General features: G+C 27.4%; 1 protein-coding gene and 1 long non-coding RNA gene across 4 annotated transcripts in view; one reads left to right on the top strand and one right to left on the bottom strand.

Moving 5' to 3' along the window:
- The window catches only part of norpA (no receptor potential A), a 253,955-nt gene that overhangs the window by 19,126 nt on the left and 214,153 nt on the right, over positions 1–20,676 (bottom strand). For 2 of the 3 annotated variants that reach the window (XM_075298700.1, XM_075298701.1), the window contains one exon: positions 19,939–20,085. In XM_075298700.1, coding sequence (XP_075154815.1) covers positions 19,939–20,085 — 147 coding nt within the window. Of the gene's footprint in view, positions 1–4,922; positions 5,003–19,938; positions 20,086–20,676 lie in introns of all 3 variants that reach the window. The other variant, XM_075298702.1, reaches the window with a different exon arrangement.
- Positions 1–20,676, top strand: part of LOC142228308 (uncharacterized) — a 176,096-nt gene that overhangs the window by 45,288 nt on the left and 110,132 nt on the right. The gene's annotated exons all lie outside the window — the stretch shown is intronic.

The following is a 20,676-nucleotide window of genomic DNA, read 5'->3' as shown; positions in this document are numbered from 1 at the left end:
TTTTCTCAAAATTTTATTTCTATAAAATTTTATTTTTATAGAAAATTTTTTAAAAAAATGTTGTTTCTATAGAAAAGTTTGTCAAAATTTTATATCTATAGAAAATTTTGTCAAAATTTTATATCTATAGAAAATTTTGTCAAAATTTTATATCTATAGAAAATTTTGTCAAAATTCTATTTCTATAGAAAATTTTGTCAACATTTTATTTCTATAGAAAATTTTATTAAATTTTAATTTCTATAGAAAATTTTGTCAACACCTTATTTCTATAATTTTTTTTCTCAAAATTTTATTTCTATAAAATTTTATTTTTATAGAAAATTTTTTAAAAAAATGTTGTTTCTATAGAAAAGTTTGTCAAAATTTTATATCTATAGAAAATTTTGTCAAAATTTTATATCTATAGAAAATTTTGTCAAAATTTTATTTCTATAGAAAATGTTGTCAAAATTTTATTGCTTTAGAAATTTTATTTCCATAGAAAATTTTTTCAAAATTTTATTGTCACAATTTTATTTCCATAGAAAAGTTTGTCAAAATTTTATTTCTATACAAAATTTTGTCAAAATTTTGTCAACATTTTATTGCTTTAGAAAATTTTGTCACAATTTTATTTCTATAGAAAATTTTTTCAAAATTTTATTTGTATAGAAAATTTTGTCAAAATTTTATTTCTATAGAAAAATTTGTGAAAATTTTATTTCTATAGAAAATTTTGTCAAAATTTTATTTCTATAGAAAATTTTACTGAAATTATATTTCTATAGAAAATTTTGTCAACATCTTATTTCTATAAAAAAATTTCTCAAAATTTTATTTCTATAAAATTTTATTTTTATAGAAAATTTTTGAAAATTTTATTTGTATGGAAAAATGTTGTTTCTATAGAAAATTTTGTCAAAATTTTATTTCTATCGAAAATTTTGTCAACATTTTATATCTATAGAAAATTTTGTCAAAATTTTATTGCTGTAGAAAATTTTGTCACAATTTTATTTCCATAGAAAATTTTGTCAAATTTTTATTTCTATAAAAAATTTTGTCAAAATTTTATTTCGTTATTATTGTCTTTGATCTCAGCTTAAAGCCACGCATTGACTAAACTACAAGTTGTCAAATTTATTTGGGCAAAGCCCTATAGACTGCAAGATGGTTGGATGTACAGCTGTTTCGGAATTACCACATTCCTCATCAGCATCCTCTACTTGCAGCAAAACTATCAACGAATTATCAGAATAAATTCGGGTAATTCACTCAACCCAATGTGAACTACACCTGAACCTTCCGAAAAAGGGTTTGATAGTCGGCTACTGCCTAAATAAATTTTGCAAGCATATCTCTTCCTTTGCCAAACTCAATCATCGATTTGAATGTATTTGGCTGGGTTTGTTTTTGAGCGTGCATCCAACCATCTTGCAGTCTATAGGGCTTTGCCCAAATAAATTTGACAAGCATACTTTTCCTCTGTTGGTTAAGCTACACTTGTAGATTAGTCAATGCTTGGCTTTAAGCTGAGATCAAAGACAATAATAACGATTGAAGAGAAGCCAACAATACAGACGAAAAATTTTATTTCTATAAAAAATTTAGTCAAAATTGTATTGCTTTAGAAAATGTTGTCACAATTTTATTTCCATAGAAAATTTTGTCAAAATTTTATTTCTATAAAAAATTTTGTCAAAATTGTATTGCTTTAGAAAATGTTGTCACAATTTTATTTCCAAAGAAAATTTTGTCAAAATTTTATTGCTTTAGAAAATTTTGTCACAATTTTATTTCGATAGAAAATTTTGTCAAAATTGTATTTCTATAGAAAATGTTGTCAAAATTGTCTTTCTATAGAAAATTTTGTCAATATTTTATTTCTATAAAAAATTTTGTCAATATTTTATTTCTTTAGAAAATTCTGGCAAAATTTTATTTCTATAGAAAATTTTGTCAAAATTTTATTTCTATAGAAATTTTTGCCAAAATTGTATTGCTGTAGAAAATTTTGTCACAATTTTATTTCCATAGAAATTTTTGTCAAAATTTTATTTCTATAGAAAATTTTATAAAAATTTTATTTCTATCGAAAATTTTATCAATATTTTATGTCTTTAGAAAATTTTGTCACAATTTTATGTCCATAGAAAATTTTGTCAAAATTTTATTTCTATAAAAAATTTTGTCAACATTTTATTGCTTTAGAAAATTTTGTCATTATTTTATTTCCATGGAAAATTTTGTCAAAATTTTATTTCTATGAAGATTTTGTCAAAATTTTATTTCTATAGAAAATTTTATCAAAATTTTATGTCTTTAGAAAATTTTGTCAAAATTTTATGTCTTTAGAAAATTTTGTAACAATTTTATTTCCATAGAAAATTTTGTCAAAATTTTATTTCTATAAAAAATTTTGTCAACATTTTATTGCTTTAGAAAATTTTGTCATTATTTTATTTCCATAGAAAATTTTGTCAAATTTTTTTTTCTATAGAAAATTTTGTCAACATCTTATTTCTATAGAAAAATTTTCTCAAAATTTTATTTCTATAAAATTTTATTTTTATAGAAAATTTTTGAACATTTTGTCAAAATTTTATTTCTATAGAAAAAATTGTCAAAATTTTATTGCTATAGAAAATTTTGTCTCAATTTTATTTCCATAGAAAATTTTGTCAAAATTTTATTTCTATCCAAAATTTTGTTCAAATTTTATTTCTATACAAAATTTTGCTAAAATTATATTTCTATAGAAAATTTTGTCAAAATTTTATTTGTATAGAAAATTTTGTCAAAATTTTATTTGTATAGAAAATTTTGTCAAAATTTTATTTGTATAGAAAATTTTGTCAAAATTTTATTTCCATAAAAAATTTTGTCTAAAGTTTATTTCTATAAAAAATCTTGTTCAAATTTTATTTCTATACAAAATTTTGCTAAAATTATATTTCTATAGAAAATTTTGTCAAAATTTTTTATTTGTATAGAAAATTTTGTCAAAATTTTATTTCCATAAAAATTTTTGTTCAAACAACAACAATGCTTAAAGAACAAAACAAACAATAACAAAATAAAAGAATGGAAAGGAGGCACGCTCAAAATAAACTCAGCCAACTGAATTCAAATCGATGATTTTACAGTGGCATAGGAAAAGAGATATGTTTGTTTTGAATTTATTTCGGCATATGGCGGCTATCAATGTAAAGCCTTTTTTCGGAGGGTTCAAGTGTAGTTCATTGTAGGGTTTAATGAACTGCCTGAATTTATTCTGAAAATAGTTTGATAGTTTTGCTGCAAGTAGAGGATGCTGATGAGGAATGTGGTAAATCCGAAACGTTTGTCCATCCAACCATCTTGCAGTCTATAGGGCTTTGCCCAAATAAATTTGACAAACATTCTTTTCCTCTGTTGGTTAAGCTACACTTGTAGTTTAGTCAATGTATGGTTTTAAGCTGCAATAAAAAACAACATCAATGCTTAAAGAACAAAACCAACAATAACAAAACAAAAAGAATGGGCAAATTTTATTTCTATAGAAAATTTTTGCAAAACTTTATTTCCATAGAAAATTTTGTCAAAATTTTATTTCCATAAAAAATTTTGTCAAAATTTTATTTCCATAAAAAATTTTGTTGAAATTTTATTTCTAGTCAAAATTTTATTTCTATAGAAAATTTTGTCAAATTTTATTTCTATAGAAAATTTTGTCAAATTTTATTTCTATAGAAAATTTTGTCAAATTTTAATTTCTATTGTTGTTTTTGATCTCAGCTTAAAACCATGCATTGACTAAACTACAAGTGTAGCTTAACCAACAGAGGAAAAGTATGCTTGTCAAATTTATTTGGGCAAAACCCTATAGACTGCAAGATGGTTGGATGTACAGCAATTTCGGAATTACCACATTCCTTATCAGCATCCTCTACTTGCAACAAAACTATCAACTAATTATCAGAATAAATTCGGGTAATTCACTCAACCCAAAGTGAACCACACTTGAACTTTCCGAAAAAGGTTTGATGGTCGGCTACTGCCTAATTTCTATAGAAACTTTTCTCAAAATTTTATTTCTATAGAAAATTTTTGCAAAATTTTATTTCTATAAAAAATTTTTGTCAATATTTCCTTTGGTAATTTAATAAATTATCTGAGCCAAATAGATAAAATCTCATAACGACGCATGTTTGAATCACATTATAAAATAACCCATTAATGGTATCGTATATTACTTAAAATGTAACGCCCTATCAAAATCAATATCAACATGTTCAATACCATACGATAAAATTTATTTAAATGGTTTTGAACGAATACCACATCATTTCATAGGAATCTTGCGTGTTTTTAATTGCTTTGCTGGCAGTTATTAATATTCTGGTAATAATTGATTCATTTACAAGTTTTGACATTGACTTTTACATAAATAACATAATAATATTTGTATATTAAATCATATAATAATTGACAACAATATGGCAACATTTTATGCCAGAGTATGATAAACAAACACATACACGCACACACTCTATGCCCGTGGTAATTTAAATAACCGATGCAAAAGGAAACGGAAACCAGAAAACAAAGAATTCAATGTGACATTGACATGCAATCATTCGTATGGGTTGACACCACCACCACCACACCACACAAAATAAAGGCAATTCGCGTGGATGGACATTGTCGCGTCTAAACGGAAGTGTGAACGAACATATAAGGCACATGCAAAACAAAAAACAGAAATACAAGAGACATAAAATTAGAAAAAAAAAACAACAGCACAACGTTGTGAAGTGTAAACGGACTCATTTATATATACTGAATGAGTGGTTATTATGTGTCCATAGTTTCGATCCTTGGCAAGACAAGGTCGTGGGGGTTAGTAGAATAAGAACCATACACCCCCAATTAATGAGGAAGTTATCTCGTAAACTTACTGTTTTCTTAAACACATCATTGGACAGATATTATTTGCCTTAACATTGTGGGTAATTTTGCGTAAACCTTGTAACCAAATCTAAAAAGAATGAAGAGTACAAATACGATGGTATGATATATAATAATTGTGAATGTAAATTGGAAATTAATTTTTTTTATAAACAATAAGATAAAAGCTAAAGTCGGGTGGAGCCAACGACACTGAGAAAACATTGAATCCACCAGGAAGTAGCATTTTGGTTAATTTTAGAAAATTTTGATTATTTTTAGAAAATTGAAAATAAAGTGTATCACGCTGATATCACAAAAATAAGTAAATATTCCACGTTACCGTGGAGAATTTTTAACAAGTGGCATAAAAAGTGGTCGGGTTAAAAAAAAAGTGGCACAAAATGTGACTTTTTTCAATTTAGATCCTCACTAACCTAACAATATGTTTTTTGAGATGTGATTTGGGATGTGATCCAGATCTCTTGAGTGCAGAGTAGTGCTATTTGTAGCGCTTCAAGCACACCCTACATATGTCCTATTCCTCCTTTTATAAATGGATGTAACCTCAACTCTATGTGCGCGAACATAATTCCGATCCCCTTCAGTAGTTGTCCTATCTTTTTCGTGCGTTGGATCACCCCGTAATATTTTCGTTATCATGCCAACTGTCTTTTCCACTTCGCTTTAAGTGTATCCAGTGGCCTTTTTATCGTTGTATGTAAAATTTCATATATCTTCTACGCTATAAAAGGATTGCAATGAGAATCAAAAAGAATATTTGTAATTTTTTTCAAAATTCTGTAAAATCGAATTTGTCAAATTTTTTTTCTATAAATTTTGTCAAAATTTTATTTTTATAAAAAATTTTGTCAAAATTTTATTTCTATAAAAAATTTTGTCAAAATTTTATTTCTATAGAAAATTTTGTCAAAATTTTATTTCTATATAAAATTTTGTAAAATTTTTATTTCTATAGAAAATGTTGGCAAAATGTTGTCTATAGAAAATTTTTTCAAAATTTTATTTCTATAGGAAATTTTCTCAAAATTTTATTTCTATAGAAAATTTTGTCAAAAGTTTATTTCTATAAAAAATTTTGTCAAAATTTTATGTCTATAGAAAATTTTGTCAAAAATATTTTTTATAGGAAATTTTGTTAAAATTTTATTTCTATAGTAAATTTTGTCAACATTTTTTTCTATAGGAAATTTCGTCAAAATTTTATTTCTATAGAAAATTTTGTCAAAATTTTAATTCTATAGAAAAATTTGTCAAAAATTTTTTTCTATAGAAAATTTTGTCAAAATTTTATTCCTATAGAAAATGTTGTCAATTTTTTTTTCTATAGGAAATTTTGTCAAAATTTTATTTCTATAGAAAATTTTGTCAAAATTTTATTTCTATAAAAAATTTTCTCAAAATTTTATTTCTATAGAAAATTTTGTCAAAATTTGATTTCTATAGAAAATTTTCTCGAAGTGGTACTTCTATAAAAAATTTTCTCAAAATTTTAATTCTACAACAAATTTTGTCAAAATTTTATTTCTATAGAAAATTTTCTCAAAATGTTATTTCTATAGAAAATTTTGTCAAAATTTTATTTCTATAGAAAATTTTCTCAAAATTTTATTTCTATAGAAAATTTTGTAAAATTTTTATTTCTATAGACAATTTTGTCAAAATTTTATTTCTATAGGAAATTTTGTCAAAATTTTATTTCTATAGAAAATTTTGTCAAAATTTTATGTCTATAGAAAATTTTGTCAATTTTTTTTTCTGTAGGAAATTTTGTCAAAATTTTAGTTCTATAGAAAATTTTGTCAAAATTTTATTTCCATAAAAAATTTTCTCAAAATTTTATTTCTATAGAAAATTTTATTTCTATTGAAAATTTTCGCGAAGTGTTACTTCTATAAAAAACTTTCTCAACATTTTCATTCTATAGAAAATTTTGTAAAAATTTTATTTCTATAGAAAATTTTGTAAAAATTTATTTCTATAGAAAATGTTGTCAAAATTTTAATTCTATAGAAAAGTTTGTCAAAAATCTTTTTCTATAGAAAATTTTTTCAAATTTTTATTTCTATAGAAAATGCTGGCAAAATGTTGTCTATAGAAAATTTTGTCAAAATTTTATTTCTATAGAAAATTTTGTCAAAATGTTATTTCTATAGAAAAATTTGCTAAAATTTTATTTCTATAGAAAATTTTGCCACAATTTTATTTCTATAGAAAATTTTGTCAAAAATTTATTTCTATAGAAAATTTTGTCAAAATTTTATTTCTATAGAAAATTTTGTCAAATTTTTATTTCTATAGAAAATGCTGGCAAAATGTTGTCTATAGAAAATTTTGTCAAAATTTTATTTCTATAGAAAATTTTGTCAAAATTTTATTTCTATATAAAATTTTGTCAAAATTTTGTTTCTATAGAAAATTTTGTCAAAATTTTATTTCTATAGAAATTTTTCTCGAAGTGTTACTTCTATAAAAAACTTTCTCAAAATTTTTATTCTATAGAAAATTTTTTAAAGTTTTATTTCTATAGAAAATTCTGTCAACATTTTATTGGTATAGAAACTTTTCTCAAAATTTTATTTCTATAGAAAATTTTGTCAACATTTTATTTCTATAGAAAATTTTGTCAAAATTTTATTTCTATAGAAAATTTTTTCAAAATTTATTTCTATAGAAAATTCTATTTCTAAAGAAATTTTTTTCAAAATTTTATTTCTATAGAAAGTTTTCTATAGAAAATTTTGTCAAAATTTTATTTCTATAGAAAATTTTGTCAAAATTTTATTTCTATAGAAAATTTTATTTCTATAGAAATTTTTCTCAAAATTTTGTTTCTATAAAATGTCAAATTTTTATTTCTATAGAAAATTTTGTCAAAATTTTATGTCTATAGAAAAATTTGTCAAAATTTTATTTCTATAGAAAATTTTGTCAAAAAATTTATTTCTATAGAATATTTTCTCAAAATTTTATTTCTATAGAAAATTTTGTCAAAATTTTAATTGTATGGAAAATTTTGTCAAAATTTTATTTCTATAGAAAAATTTTGTCAATGGAGTCTATGGATTGCTTTAAAGCTGATCTGATGCTAATTGGTAAAGTTAGGGAAGGAAGCGCTTTGGAGTTAGTTGATCAAAAAGACATACCGGCTAAACCAAGAGCACATGCATGGGTAAACCCTCCTGACCCTGAGTCAATACTAAACAGACTCAAGGAATGTAACCCAGATCTTCCAACCGCCGATTGGAAGGTTGGTCGTTTGGATCAAGTGGATGGACCAAGAGGACATGCGGTGTTTGTAGTGAACATTGAGTCGCTGCCACATCTAGCCCAGGCCCAAGGTCGTGTAAGTTATGGCTTTCATGATATCCATATGAAGGTATACAAAAGCGATCAGCCAAAGGATTCCGAAACGGACAAGCCTCCGGTAGTCAGAGGTGAAAAAATCTCCTTGCGGATCCGAAGGAGACATAAAAACTGCAGTTATTGATGAACATCGTATGCGGGAAGTTTCTAAAGGCTCAAACCTCACCAAAGCTGAACCGCGGATTGTTGCGAGAGTCACCGAGATCTGTGAAGAGGAAGCCCTTAATGACTCAATCGAAACGACTGATGAAAATTTGGATGGTTCTACGGTTCCTCCAGAATTTATTTGGTAATTGGTTGATAGTTTAGCTGCAAGTAGAGGATGCTGATGAGGAATGTGGTAATTCCGAAACGTGCGTCCATCCAACCATCTTGCAGTCTATAGAGCTTTGCCCAACTAAATTTGACAAACATTCTTTTCCTCTGTTGGTTAAGGTACTTTTGTAGTTTAGTCAACGTAATGGTTTTAAAGCTCAGATCGAAACAACAAGTAAAATTTTATTTCTATAGAAAATTTAGTCAAAATTTTATTTCCATAGAAAAGTTTGTGAAACTTTTATGTATATAGAACATTTTGTCAAAAAAATTTGTTTATAGGAAATTTTGTCAAAATTTTATTTCTATAGAAAATTTTGTCAAAATTGTATGTCTATAGACAATTTTGTATTTTTTTCTATAGGAAATTTTGTCAAAATTTTATTTCTATAGAAAATTTTGTCAAAATTTTATTTATATAAAAAATTTTCTCAAAATTTTCATTCTATAGAAAATTTTGTCAAAATTTTATTTCTATAGAAAATTCTTTCAACATTTTATTGCTATAGAAACTTTTATCAAAATTTTATTTCTATAGAAAATTCTGTCAACATTTTATTGCTATAGAAACTTTTCTAAAATTTTATTTCTATAGAAAATTTTGTCAACATTTTATTTCTATAGAAAATTTTGTCAACATTTTATTTCTATAGAAAATTTTGTCAAAATTTTATTTCTATAGGAAATTTTTTCAAAATTTTATTTGTATAGAAAAATTTCTCAAAGTTTTATTTCCATAGAAAATTTTGTCAAAATTTTAATTCTATAGAAAAATTTGTCAAAAATTTTTTTTCTATAGAAAATTTTGTCAAAATTTTATTTCTATAGAAAAATTTCTCAAAATTTTATTTCTATAGAAAATTTTGTCAAAATTTTATTTCTATAGAAAAATTTAGCAAAATTTTAATTCTATAAAAAAAATTGTCAAAAACTTTTTTCTATAGAAAATTTTGTCAAAATTTTATTTCTATAGAAAATGTTGGCAAAATTTTTTTTCTATAGGAAATTTTGTCAGAATTTTATGTCATTAGAAAATTTTGTCAAATTTTTTTTTCTATAGAAAATTTTTTCAAAATTTTATTTCTATAGAAAAATTTCTCAAAATTTTATTTCTATAGAAAATTTTCTCAAAATTTTATTTCTATAGAAAATTTTCTCAAAATTTTATTTCTATGGAAATTTTTGTCAAAATTTTATTTCTATGGAAATTTTTGTCAAAATTTTATTTCTATAGAAAATTGTCTCAAAATTTTATTTCTATAGAAAATTTTTGTCAAAAAATTTATTGCTATAGAAACTTTTCGCAAAATGTTATTTCTATGGAAAATTTTGTCAAAATTTTATTGCTATAGAATATTTTCTCAAAATTTTATTTCTATAGAATATTTTCTCAAAATTTTATTTCTATAGAAAATTTTATCAAAATTTTATTTCTATAGAAATTTATGTCAAAATTTTATTTCTGTAGAAAATTTTATCAAAATTTTATTTCTATAGAAAATTTTGTCAAAATTTTATTACTATAGAAACTTTTCTGAAAATTTTATTTCTATAGAAAATTTTCTCAAAATCAAAATCAGATCGAAACAACAAGTAAAATTTTATTTCTATAGAAAATTTAGTCAAAATTTTATTTCCATAGAAAAGTTTGTGAAACTTTTATGTATATAGAACATTTTGTCAAAAAAATTTGTTTATAGGAAATTTTGTCAAAATTTTATTTCTATAGAAAATTTTGTCAAAATTGTATGTCTATAGACAATTTTGTATTTTTTTCTATAGGAAATTTTGTCAAAATTTTATTTCTATAGAAAATTTTGTCAAAATTTTATTTATATAAAAAATTTTCTCAAAATTTTCATTCTATAGAAAATTTTGTCAAAATTTTATTTCTATAGAAAATTCTTTCAACATTTTATTGCTATAGAAACTTTTATCAAAATTTTATTTCTATAGAAAATTCTGTCAACATTTTATTGCTATAGAAACTTTTCTAAAATTTTATTTCTATAGAAAATTTTGTCAACATTTTATTTCTATAGAAAATTTTGTCAAAATTTTATTTCTATAGAAAATTTTGTCAAAATTTTATTTCTATAGGAAATTTTTTCAAAATTTTATTTGTATAGAAAAATTTCTCAAAGTTTTATTTCCATAGAAAATTTTGTCAAAATTTTAATTCTATAGAAAAATTTGTCAAAAATTTTTTTTCTATAGAAAATTTTGTCAAAATTTTATTTCTATAGAAAAATTTCTCAAAATTTTATTTCTATAGAAAATTTTGTCAAAATTTTATTTCTATAGAAAAATTTAGCAAAATTTTAATTCTATAAAAAAAATTGTCAAAAACTTTTTTCTATAGAAAATTTTGTCAAAATTTTATTTCTATAGAAAATGTTGGCAAAATTTTTTTTCTATAGGAAATTTTGTCAGAATTTTATGTCATTAGAAAATTTTGTCAAATTTTTTTTTCTATAGAAAATTTTTTCAAAATTTTATTTCTATAGAAAAATTTCTCAAAATTTTATTTCTATAGAAAATTTTCTCAAAATTTTATTTCTATAGAAAATTTTCTCAAAATTTTATTTCTATGGAAATTTTTGTCAAAATTTTATTTCTATAGAAAATTGTCTCAAAATTTTATTTCTATGGAAATTTTTGTCAAAATTTTATTTCTATAGAAAATTTTTGTCAAAAAATTTATTGCTATAGAAACTTTTCGCAAAATGTTATTTCTATGGAAAATTTTGTCAAAATTTTATTGCTATAGAATATTTTCTCAAAATTTTATTTCTATAGAATATTTTCTCAAAATTTTATTTCTATAGAAAATTTTATCAAAATTTTATTTCTATAGAAATTTATGTCAAAATTTTATTTCTGTAGAAAATTTTATCAAAATTTTATTTCTATAGAAAATTTTGTCAAAATTTTATTACTATAGAAACTTTTCTGAAAATTTTATTTCTATAGAAAATTTTCTCAAAATTTTATTTCTATAGGAAATTTTGTAAAATTTTTATTTTTATAGAAAATTTTCATAAAATTTTATTTCTATAGAAAATTTTCTCAAAATGTTCATTCTATAGAAAATTTTGTCAAAATTTTATTTCTATAGAAAATTCTGTCAACATTTTATTGCTATAGAAACTTTTCTCAAAATTATATTTTTATATAAAATTTTGTCCACATTTTATTTCTATAGAAAATTTTTTCAAAATTTTATTTCTATAGAAAATTTTGTCAAAATTTTATTTCTGTAGAAAATTTTCATAAAATATTACTTCTATAGAAAATTTTCTCAAAATTTTCATTCTATAGAAAATTTTCTCAAAATTTTTTTCTATAGAAAATTTTGTAAAAATTTTATGTCTATAAAAAATTTTCTCAAAATTTTATTTCTACACAAAATTTTGTAAAAAATTTATGTCTATAAAAAATTTTCTTAAAATTTTATTTCTATAGAAAATTTTCTCAAAATTTTATTTCTACAGAAAATTTTCTCAAAATTTTATTTGTATGGAAATTTTTGTCAAAATTTTATTTCTGTAGAAAATTTTATCAAAATTTTATTTCTATAGAAAATTTTGTCAAAATTTTATTGCTATAGAAAATGTAGTCAAAATTTGATTGCTATAGAAAATGTAGTCAAAATTTTATTGCTATAGAAAATGTAGTCAAAATTTTATTGCTATAGAAACTTTTCTCAAAATTTTATTTCTATAGGAAATTTTGTCAAAATTTTATTTCGATAGAAAATTTTCATAAAATTTTATTTCTATAGAAAATTTTCATAAAATTTTATATCTATAGAAAATTTTCTCAAAATTTTATTTCGATAGAAATTTTTTTTCCAAATTTTTTTCTATAGGAAATTTTGTCAACATTTGATTTCTATAAAAAAATTTCTCAATATCTACCAAACAGTAGAAAATCTAGCATTTTTGGTAGAATTCTGGCAACTGTGGCAACCATGTTTTCGACTCTTTCGTTAAAATTCGATTTTGGTCATTAGTCAGAGTTGAAGAATTTCGAAAAAGTGACTCATCTAAAAAAAGTGGTACACTTCAATCAAGAATCAATCGCATTTATATCAGTATTTTATATAGAAATCTAAATTATCTTTTTTTACATGTAGATCCTCACTAACCTAACAATCAGTTTATCGCCGTTTCATTGGAAACCACTTCGTGAAATTCAATTTCAATATCCTAAACTTGCATACTTTTAGGCTGTGTTCGTTTAAAATACCCTCAGAACAGCATTGTTTTGGAATGTTTTCAAAATTTATCCATCATTGCCCACGAGAACATGTTAGGAACTCTGTTAAACTATTTGCTCAATTTAAGTTATATACGATATTTTAGAAAATCATTCTAAAAACTTTTTTTGGCAAAAATTATTGTGGGTCATGTTTCTGGATTTTCATTGTTTGGTTTCATTTTCCATTTCACTTCATAACGAAAACTATGGCAATGGCTTTCTTGGGATATCTTTTGCTGGCATATCAAATCCACTGTCAGAGCCATATTATCGTCAAACGGAAAATTATGGCAGTGTTGACTTTTGTTCATTTCACTGACAACAAAAAACCCAACTATGGAATAACTTTTTTGGTTTCGAAAAGTTTTGGTTTGATTTCTTACAGTTTTTGATTGCTCAGGGTTAATAATTTTTCCACTTTTTTTGTTTGTTTGGTTGTTGTTAGAATTTTTTTAAGGTTTTTTTCTTTTATTTAAAATTTTTTTTTCGTAACATTTTCCTTAAGGACTCTTCAGCAATATGCTTTAAGTTTATTGAATTCTATTTTGTAGGAAAATTCTGAACATTCCTAGGGAAAAAATAACCATTGGTTTTGTGATGAGCAGCAGCAATGAAAGGTAAGTATGCTTGGAAACTGCTCTACTTGAGACCACAGTGACCACTTGAAGGACTGAAAAGTATGAGAGCGTAGATTTTTTTCTATGAAATTTCTAAGATAGCATTTTTTTGATTAATGGACTTCAAGTATGTGTATTAAGGCTTTATTAAATAAACTGCATTAGTTACTGTTTTTTTATACTCAGATAAAACATTTAAAACAAAAATTTACTGAAACTTAAATCATATACACTCAAAAAAAAAAAAAAGTTTACTTGAAACCAAAGGCTATGACCTTTTTTTAAGGATTTTGGTATTAATTACGAACCAACGATTTTTTTTTACTTTGAATTAGTTTTTATAATTTGAATTTTTCAAATGCCACTTATTTCAACACAGAAAAAAAATTCACGAAATTTGTTTCCAATTAAAATCTTGAGTTCTAAAAAATATTCAATTAAACATTTAATTGATTCACACAAAACATTTTTTTCTGATTCAATCACGAAATTAATTGATCCAATTAATTTTTAAATTGAAATTTCTTCAATCACAGAAATAATAGTATCCATTAAAAAACTAATTGACAGTCAATTAAAAAAATTGATCCAATTAAAAAATTAATTGATACTATTAATTTGTGATGGATTTTTGTATGAATTATTTTGTTGTTGTTGTGACAGTTTTTAATGTAATTTCAGCTGGTGTCCAGATCTAGGAACTCTGCGACAAGAGTGGGGTGCGTCCAGAGTGATCTGGTGGTGAGTCGGGTAGGTTTAACATAGCTGGGCAAGCGAAAAGGTGACGACTTTCATGTGGCCTTTGGTTACAGATGGGACACACATCAGCTACGCTGCTATCAATCACTGCTGGGTAGGAATTGAGGCGGCTGCACTTGCCTGATCTTCATTGGGCTGCCTATACACAAAAAATTTTTTTTCGGATTCAATCACGAAATTAATTGATCCAATTAATTTTTTAATTGAAATGTCTTCAATCACAGAAATGATAGTATCAATTAAAAAATTAATTGAAGGTCAATTAAAAAATTAATTGATCTAATTAAAAAATTAATTGATACTATTAATTTTTGAGATTGAGAAAAGGATTAGCTTTGTAGCTTCTCACCGCTTCAGCTACAGTATCCTCATGAATCTTGTTCAGACCTGTCTGATATGCTGCCTGATCTAGAGGCCCTCTTTTACAACGCTGGATCTCGGGCTCTAGAAGGTGAAGATCAACCCTTACATTCCTGGGTGGAGGTTGCCTATCCACAAGATGGTGATTTGGATGACAACTTCGATAGCAACCCAGGAGGTACTGCTTTGACAACATGTAATTGTGTCGACGCTCCGGGATGATCTTGGTCTCCGCATAAAGGTGATCCAGGGCTGTACTGCGGAGACATCCTGTTTCAGTTCTAAGGCCAGCGTTCTGACAGGTCTGGATGTTATTCCACTGCGTGTCGCTTGTCTGAGGTGTCCACAATGGCGCTGCATAGTTTACCACTGACCGGCCAATTGCCTTATATGTAGTCAACAAGGTTTATTTGTCCGCACCCCAAGTACTGCCGGCAAGTGAGTTGAGGACCTTGTTTCTACCGCGGAGCTTGTTACAAAATGCAGTGGCATGGGCAGACGACTTAAAAAGGCTGCCGAATATGACCCCGAGTATCTTGGGATAGTTCACTGTCGGAATTATTTCGCCATCGACTCTAACATTTAACTGCCTACGTACTTCCGCCTACGTACTTGGGAGCCACCGTAGTGCAATGGTTAGCATGCCCGCCTTGCATACACAAGGTCGTGGGTTCGATTCCTGCTACGACCTAACACCAAAAAGTTTTTTTAGCGGTGAATTATCCCACCTCAGTAATGCTGGTGACATTTCTGAGGGTTTCAAAGCTTCTCTAAGTGGTTTCACTGGAATGTGGAGTGCCGTTCGGACTCGGCTATAAAAAGGAGGTCCCTTGTCATTGAGCTTAACATGGAATCGGGCAGCACTCAGTGATAAGAGAGAAGTTCACCACTGTGGTATCACAATGGACTGAATAGTCTAAGTGAGCCTGATACATCGGGCTGCCACATAACCTAACCCAACCTACTTCCGCCGTCCATGTAGTGAACATTGTGACTGAGGAATTGCTGGCGGATATCCTTAAATTTCTAGCAGTGAAATAACTGGTAAGAGCAGCAATGTAGATGTTTACACGATCGCATATGTCATCAACAATGGGCCCGGATGCCAGGATTGTATAGTCGTCCGCATATGAAATAATCTCATCGCCGTCAGTAGGGGGTGGAATTAAGGACAGATAGAGATTAAACAGTGCCGGAGATATCACCCCACCCTGGGGAACTCCCTGTTTAACTCGTACGACTGGCGTCCGCATAGATAATTCAGAACCCCATGCTTGGTTTCTGCCGGTAGGGACGTATTCTCGATGTCCTCGAATAGTGTGGCATGGTTGACCGTATCGAATGCCTTCGATAGGTCAAGCGCCACGAGGACCATCCTGTGACACTGCTTGGGCTGATTGAGTGCCATATCAATGTGTGTTCAAAAGGCATGTAAGGCTGTCGTCGTACTATGTACCTTGCGAAATCCATGTTGATGGTGGGCAGCAGGAAATTTCTCCACAAGGCTGGGGAGGAGTAGTGCCTTAATTGTCTTGGCTACTGGCGAGAGCAGGGCTATCGGTCTCTACGATACTCCCTTGCTCGAGTCTTTGCTTGGTTTCAGTAGTGAAATCACTCTACCCATTTCCCAGACATCGGTTATAATGAGAGATTCTAAGGACAAATTAAGGAGTCTGGTCAAGTACTCAACTCCCAGTATTCCCAGGTGCTTCAGCATTAGCATTGAAATTCCGTTGGGGCCCAGCGCCTTGGATGGTTTCGTTGGTTGGCTGTTGATGACATTGGTAACTTCGGCTGTGGTAAATTGTGGTATGTCATAGGCTCGGAGACCACGTATGCTACGAGTGGCTCTCCTTTTCGCTGTATCACTCTGGGGATGCTCGATCAGTTTTTTAATTGACTGTGATGATTGATACACACAAAAATTTTTTTTTCTGATCCAATCACGAAATTAATTGATCCAATTAAGTTTTTAATTGAAATGTCTTCAAACACGGGAATGATAGTATCAAATAAATTGATACAATTAATCTTTGTGATTAATTATTTCGTGATTGAAGACAAAAAATATTTTTTCTGTATAAGGGAAGGTCATAATTTTTGGATACAAGTAAACTGTTGTTTTTGTATACCCTCCACCATAGGATGGGGGATATATTAATTTTGTCATTCCGTTTGTAACACATCGAAATATTGCTCTAAGACCCCATAAAGTATATATATTCTGGGTCGTGGTGAAATTCTGAGTCGATCTGAGCATGTCCTCCCGTCCGTCCGTCTGTTGAAATCACGCTAACTTCCGAACGAAACAAGCGGTAGACTTGAAACTTGACACAAGTAGTTGTTATTGATGTAGGTCGGATGGTATTGCAAATGGGCCATATCGGTCCACTTTTATGTATAGCCCCCATATAAACGGATCCCCAAATTTGGCTTGCGATTGCTCTAAGAGAAGCAAATTTCATCCGATCCGGCTGAAATTTGGTACATGGTGTTAGTATATGGTCTCTAACAACCATGCAAAAATTGGTCCATATCGGTCCACTTTTTCGTATAGCCCCCATATAAACGGACCCCCAAATTTTGCTTGCGATCGCTCTAAGAGAAGCAAATTTCATCCGATCCGGCTGAAATTTGGTACATGGTGTTAGTATATGGTCTCTAACAACCATGCACAAATTGGTTCACTTCGGTCCATAATTATATATAGCCCCCATATAAACCGGTCCCCCGATTTGGCTTGTGGAGTCTCTAAGAGAAGCAAATTTCATCGGATCCAGCTGAAATTTGGTACATGGTGTTAGTATATGGTCTCTAACAACCATGCAAAAATTGGTTCACATCGGTCCATAATTATATATAGCCCCCATATAAACCGGTCCCCCGATTTGGCTTGTGGAGTCTCTAAGAGAAGCAAATATTATCGGATCCAGCTGAAATTTGGTACATGGTGTTAGTATATGGTCTCTAACAACCATGCAAAAATTGGTTCACATCGGTCCATAATTATACATAGCCCCCATATAAACCGATCACCAGATTTGACCTCCGGAGCCTCTTGGAAGACAAAAATTCATCTGATTCAGTTGAAATTTGGTACGTGGTGTTAATATATGGCCTCAAACACCCATGCAAAAATTGTTCGAAATCGGTCCATAATTATATATAGCCCCCATATAAACCGATTCCCAGATTTGACCTCCGGAGCCCCTTGGAAGAGCAAAATTCGTCCGATTCGGTTGAAATTTGGTACGTGATGTTAGTATATGGTATCCAACAATCATGCAGGAATTGGTTCATATCAGTCCATAATTATATATAGCTCCCATATAAACCGATCCCCAGATTTGACCTCCGGTGCCTTTTGGAGAAGCAAAATTCATCCGATCTGGTTGAAATTTGGTACGTGGTGGTAGTATATGATATTTAACAACCATGCCAAAAGTGCTCCATATCAGTCCATAATCATATATAGCCCCCATATAAACCGATCCAGAGATTTGGTTTTGGAGAGATTTGGAGGAGCAAATTTCATCCGAGTGAGTTGAAATTTGGTACATTGTGCTAGTGTATGGCCGTTAACAACCATGCCTAACTAGGTCCATATCGGTCTATAGTTATATATAGCCCTCAGATAAATCGATCCCCAATCACACAAAAATTGGTCCATATCACACCCAGAAAAAAGTGACCACTTCTTTAAGTTAAAATGAACTCATTGTGAAGAAAGTTGAACTTCGTATAGCGCCAAAGACATTTTTATTTGTTTGAACGATATGATTTTCGTAGAAATTAGGTAGAATGCATTCCATATATTAGTTAACATTTTCCTATATTTATATACCACTATACTACAGAATGAAAAAATTTAACTAATTTGAATTCATATATGGAATGATTTTATTGAACTTTTTTCATTCATTTAGACAAATCTTACATATTTGTGGTAAACCTTTTACTTCAAAATTAGAACTGCTTACCTTCGTTTTTAAATACAGTTTTATTTATTTATATAGTCATTTTTTTCTTCAATAAAAGACATGTTTTATTAATATATTAAATATATTTATTAAGAATTAACAGTATCGATTGGCCTTGAAATATTAGTTTATTATTCCACTATTTCCAATATCCATGTAAATTCACCAACTGTAAAACGTAATGCTTTTCTTCTTCTTGTTCCTTTCACTTTTAATAAGATGCTGCGTAACGATTTTGTCCTCCTTTTACAATTTCAATACCTACAAATATAAAAAATCATAAACCAATTTTTTCACAAAAAATTAGCGTCACTGTATGAATGTTACCTGATAATTGAAGATTCCAAAATGAAGACGAATGAAGGGGTTGTTATTCTGCTGCTGTTTTCTTTCTTTATACACCATCACGAACATTGATAGATTGTTTGTTATTTATGTTCAATAATTTTGAAAAAAAAACGAACAATTTTCTCACTAATTTAAAATTACAAATATTTTATTTGTTATATTTATTTGTTATTATTTTACTATATTATTTTTTAACAATCTCTCCGTATACCATAACAACGCGATTCAAACTAAAAAAACAACCCACGCACAAACATATCGATTACATCGATGACAGGTATCGATTACAGTAGATAAAAGAAATATAGGAAAATTTCCTATATTCTAACAAGTGTGTTTCCTTAAGTTTTGAAAGGATTGAATACTTCTTAGTACGAATGAACTATAATATTTTTCTATGCCAAGTGTTATTCGTATGTATGATAAGCTTTCTATAATAAAGGAATTCAGTGTTATCGTTTTATAAGAAATTTTACTAAATTTGAGGAAACTTGATTTTAGTTCGGTTTTTGTTTATTTTTACGAATGCTTTCTTATCAGTGAATAAAATTTTCTTGTTCAGTAGTAAATTCTTATACCCAGCGAAGAAAACAGTATTAGTAAAATTCCATGCCTTATTCTAGTTAATGAACTATTCCTAACTGCTTTTAGTTTAGGAGTTTTTTACTGAAACAAGTAAATTTTATTATTTCACACAAAAATTTAACTTAATGGAAATAAAATAAACTAAATTTATAAACATTTTTTCCTTTAGTTTCGAAGGCACTTTTTTCTGGGTGCAAGTGCATAATTCTATATAGCCCCCATATAAGCGACCCCCGTATTTCAATTCTGGCTCTCTACGTTCTGTGCAAAAAGTCCATATCGATTCGTAATTATTTGTAGACTTATTTATTAAAAAAAATGCTTCATAAAAGGTATGTAAATGTCAAAGATTCGTCCTCTAAATTCAATGAAAAAATTGAACTCAGCCACAAACTAATTATTCTGAAACTTACCTTTGCCGTGTCCGCATCCGGACACACCACATGATGATATGTTATATTAATATAATCCGTATTAGAGCATATAGTCAAAGACTTTTTATCCAATGCCGTTAAATCTGCACCACATTTTTTTGTGACTTTATCGAGAATTTTAGGATCCTGTGAAAAAAAAAACAAAAAACATCAGTAAATCTCAATGGAATCGGGATAATTGCTTACAAAATATGACAATGTCAAATATTTAAAAGTAAAATTTTAAGTTAGAAGTTAAGTACAGTGAAACCTCTTAGAAGTGGACACCTGCGGTCGCCCAAATTTTGTCCATTTTTTAGAGGCTAATTTTAATGTGTTAATACAGCAAACGCCCAATTTTGGGAGGTTTCGGGGTTTTTACAGTTTCCATGTTTGAAAGGTTTCACTGTATTTTATTTTGCTCTACATATTAAGCATAGAAAAGTATATACGGCCGTAAGTTCCGCCAGGCCGAATCTTATGTACCCTCCACCATGGATTGCATAGAAACTTGTACTAAAGACTGTCATCCACAATCGAATTACTTGGGTTGCGGTAACACTTGTCGATGGCAAGGTATTTTAAAACTTCTTAACACCGTGTTCTCAATTGTAAGTTAGTCCATACGGGGTATGTATTAAACAAAAAAAAAGATTAACTACGTAAACAATTCAGTTTGATAAAATTTTCTATAGAAATAAAATTTTGACAAAATTTTCTATAGACAAAATTTTGTAT

This window comes from Haematobia irritans, chromosome 3 (genome assembly GCF_050003625.1).
Source record: "Haematobia irritans isolate KBUSLIRL chromosome 3, ASM5000362v1, whole genome shotgun sequence".
Taxonomy (NCBI): Eukaryota; Metazoa; Arthropoda; class Insecta; order Diptera; family Muscidae; genus Haematobia; species Haematobia irritans.
The sequence above is the reverse complement of the archived record's forward strand: the minus strand, read 5'-3'. Positions and strand labels throughout refer to the sequence as shown.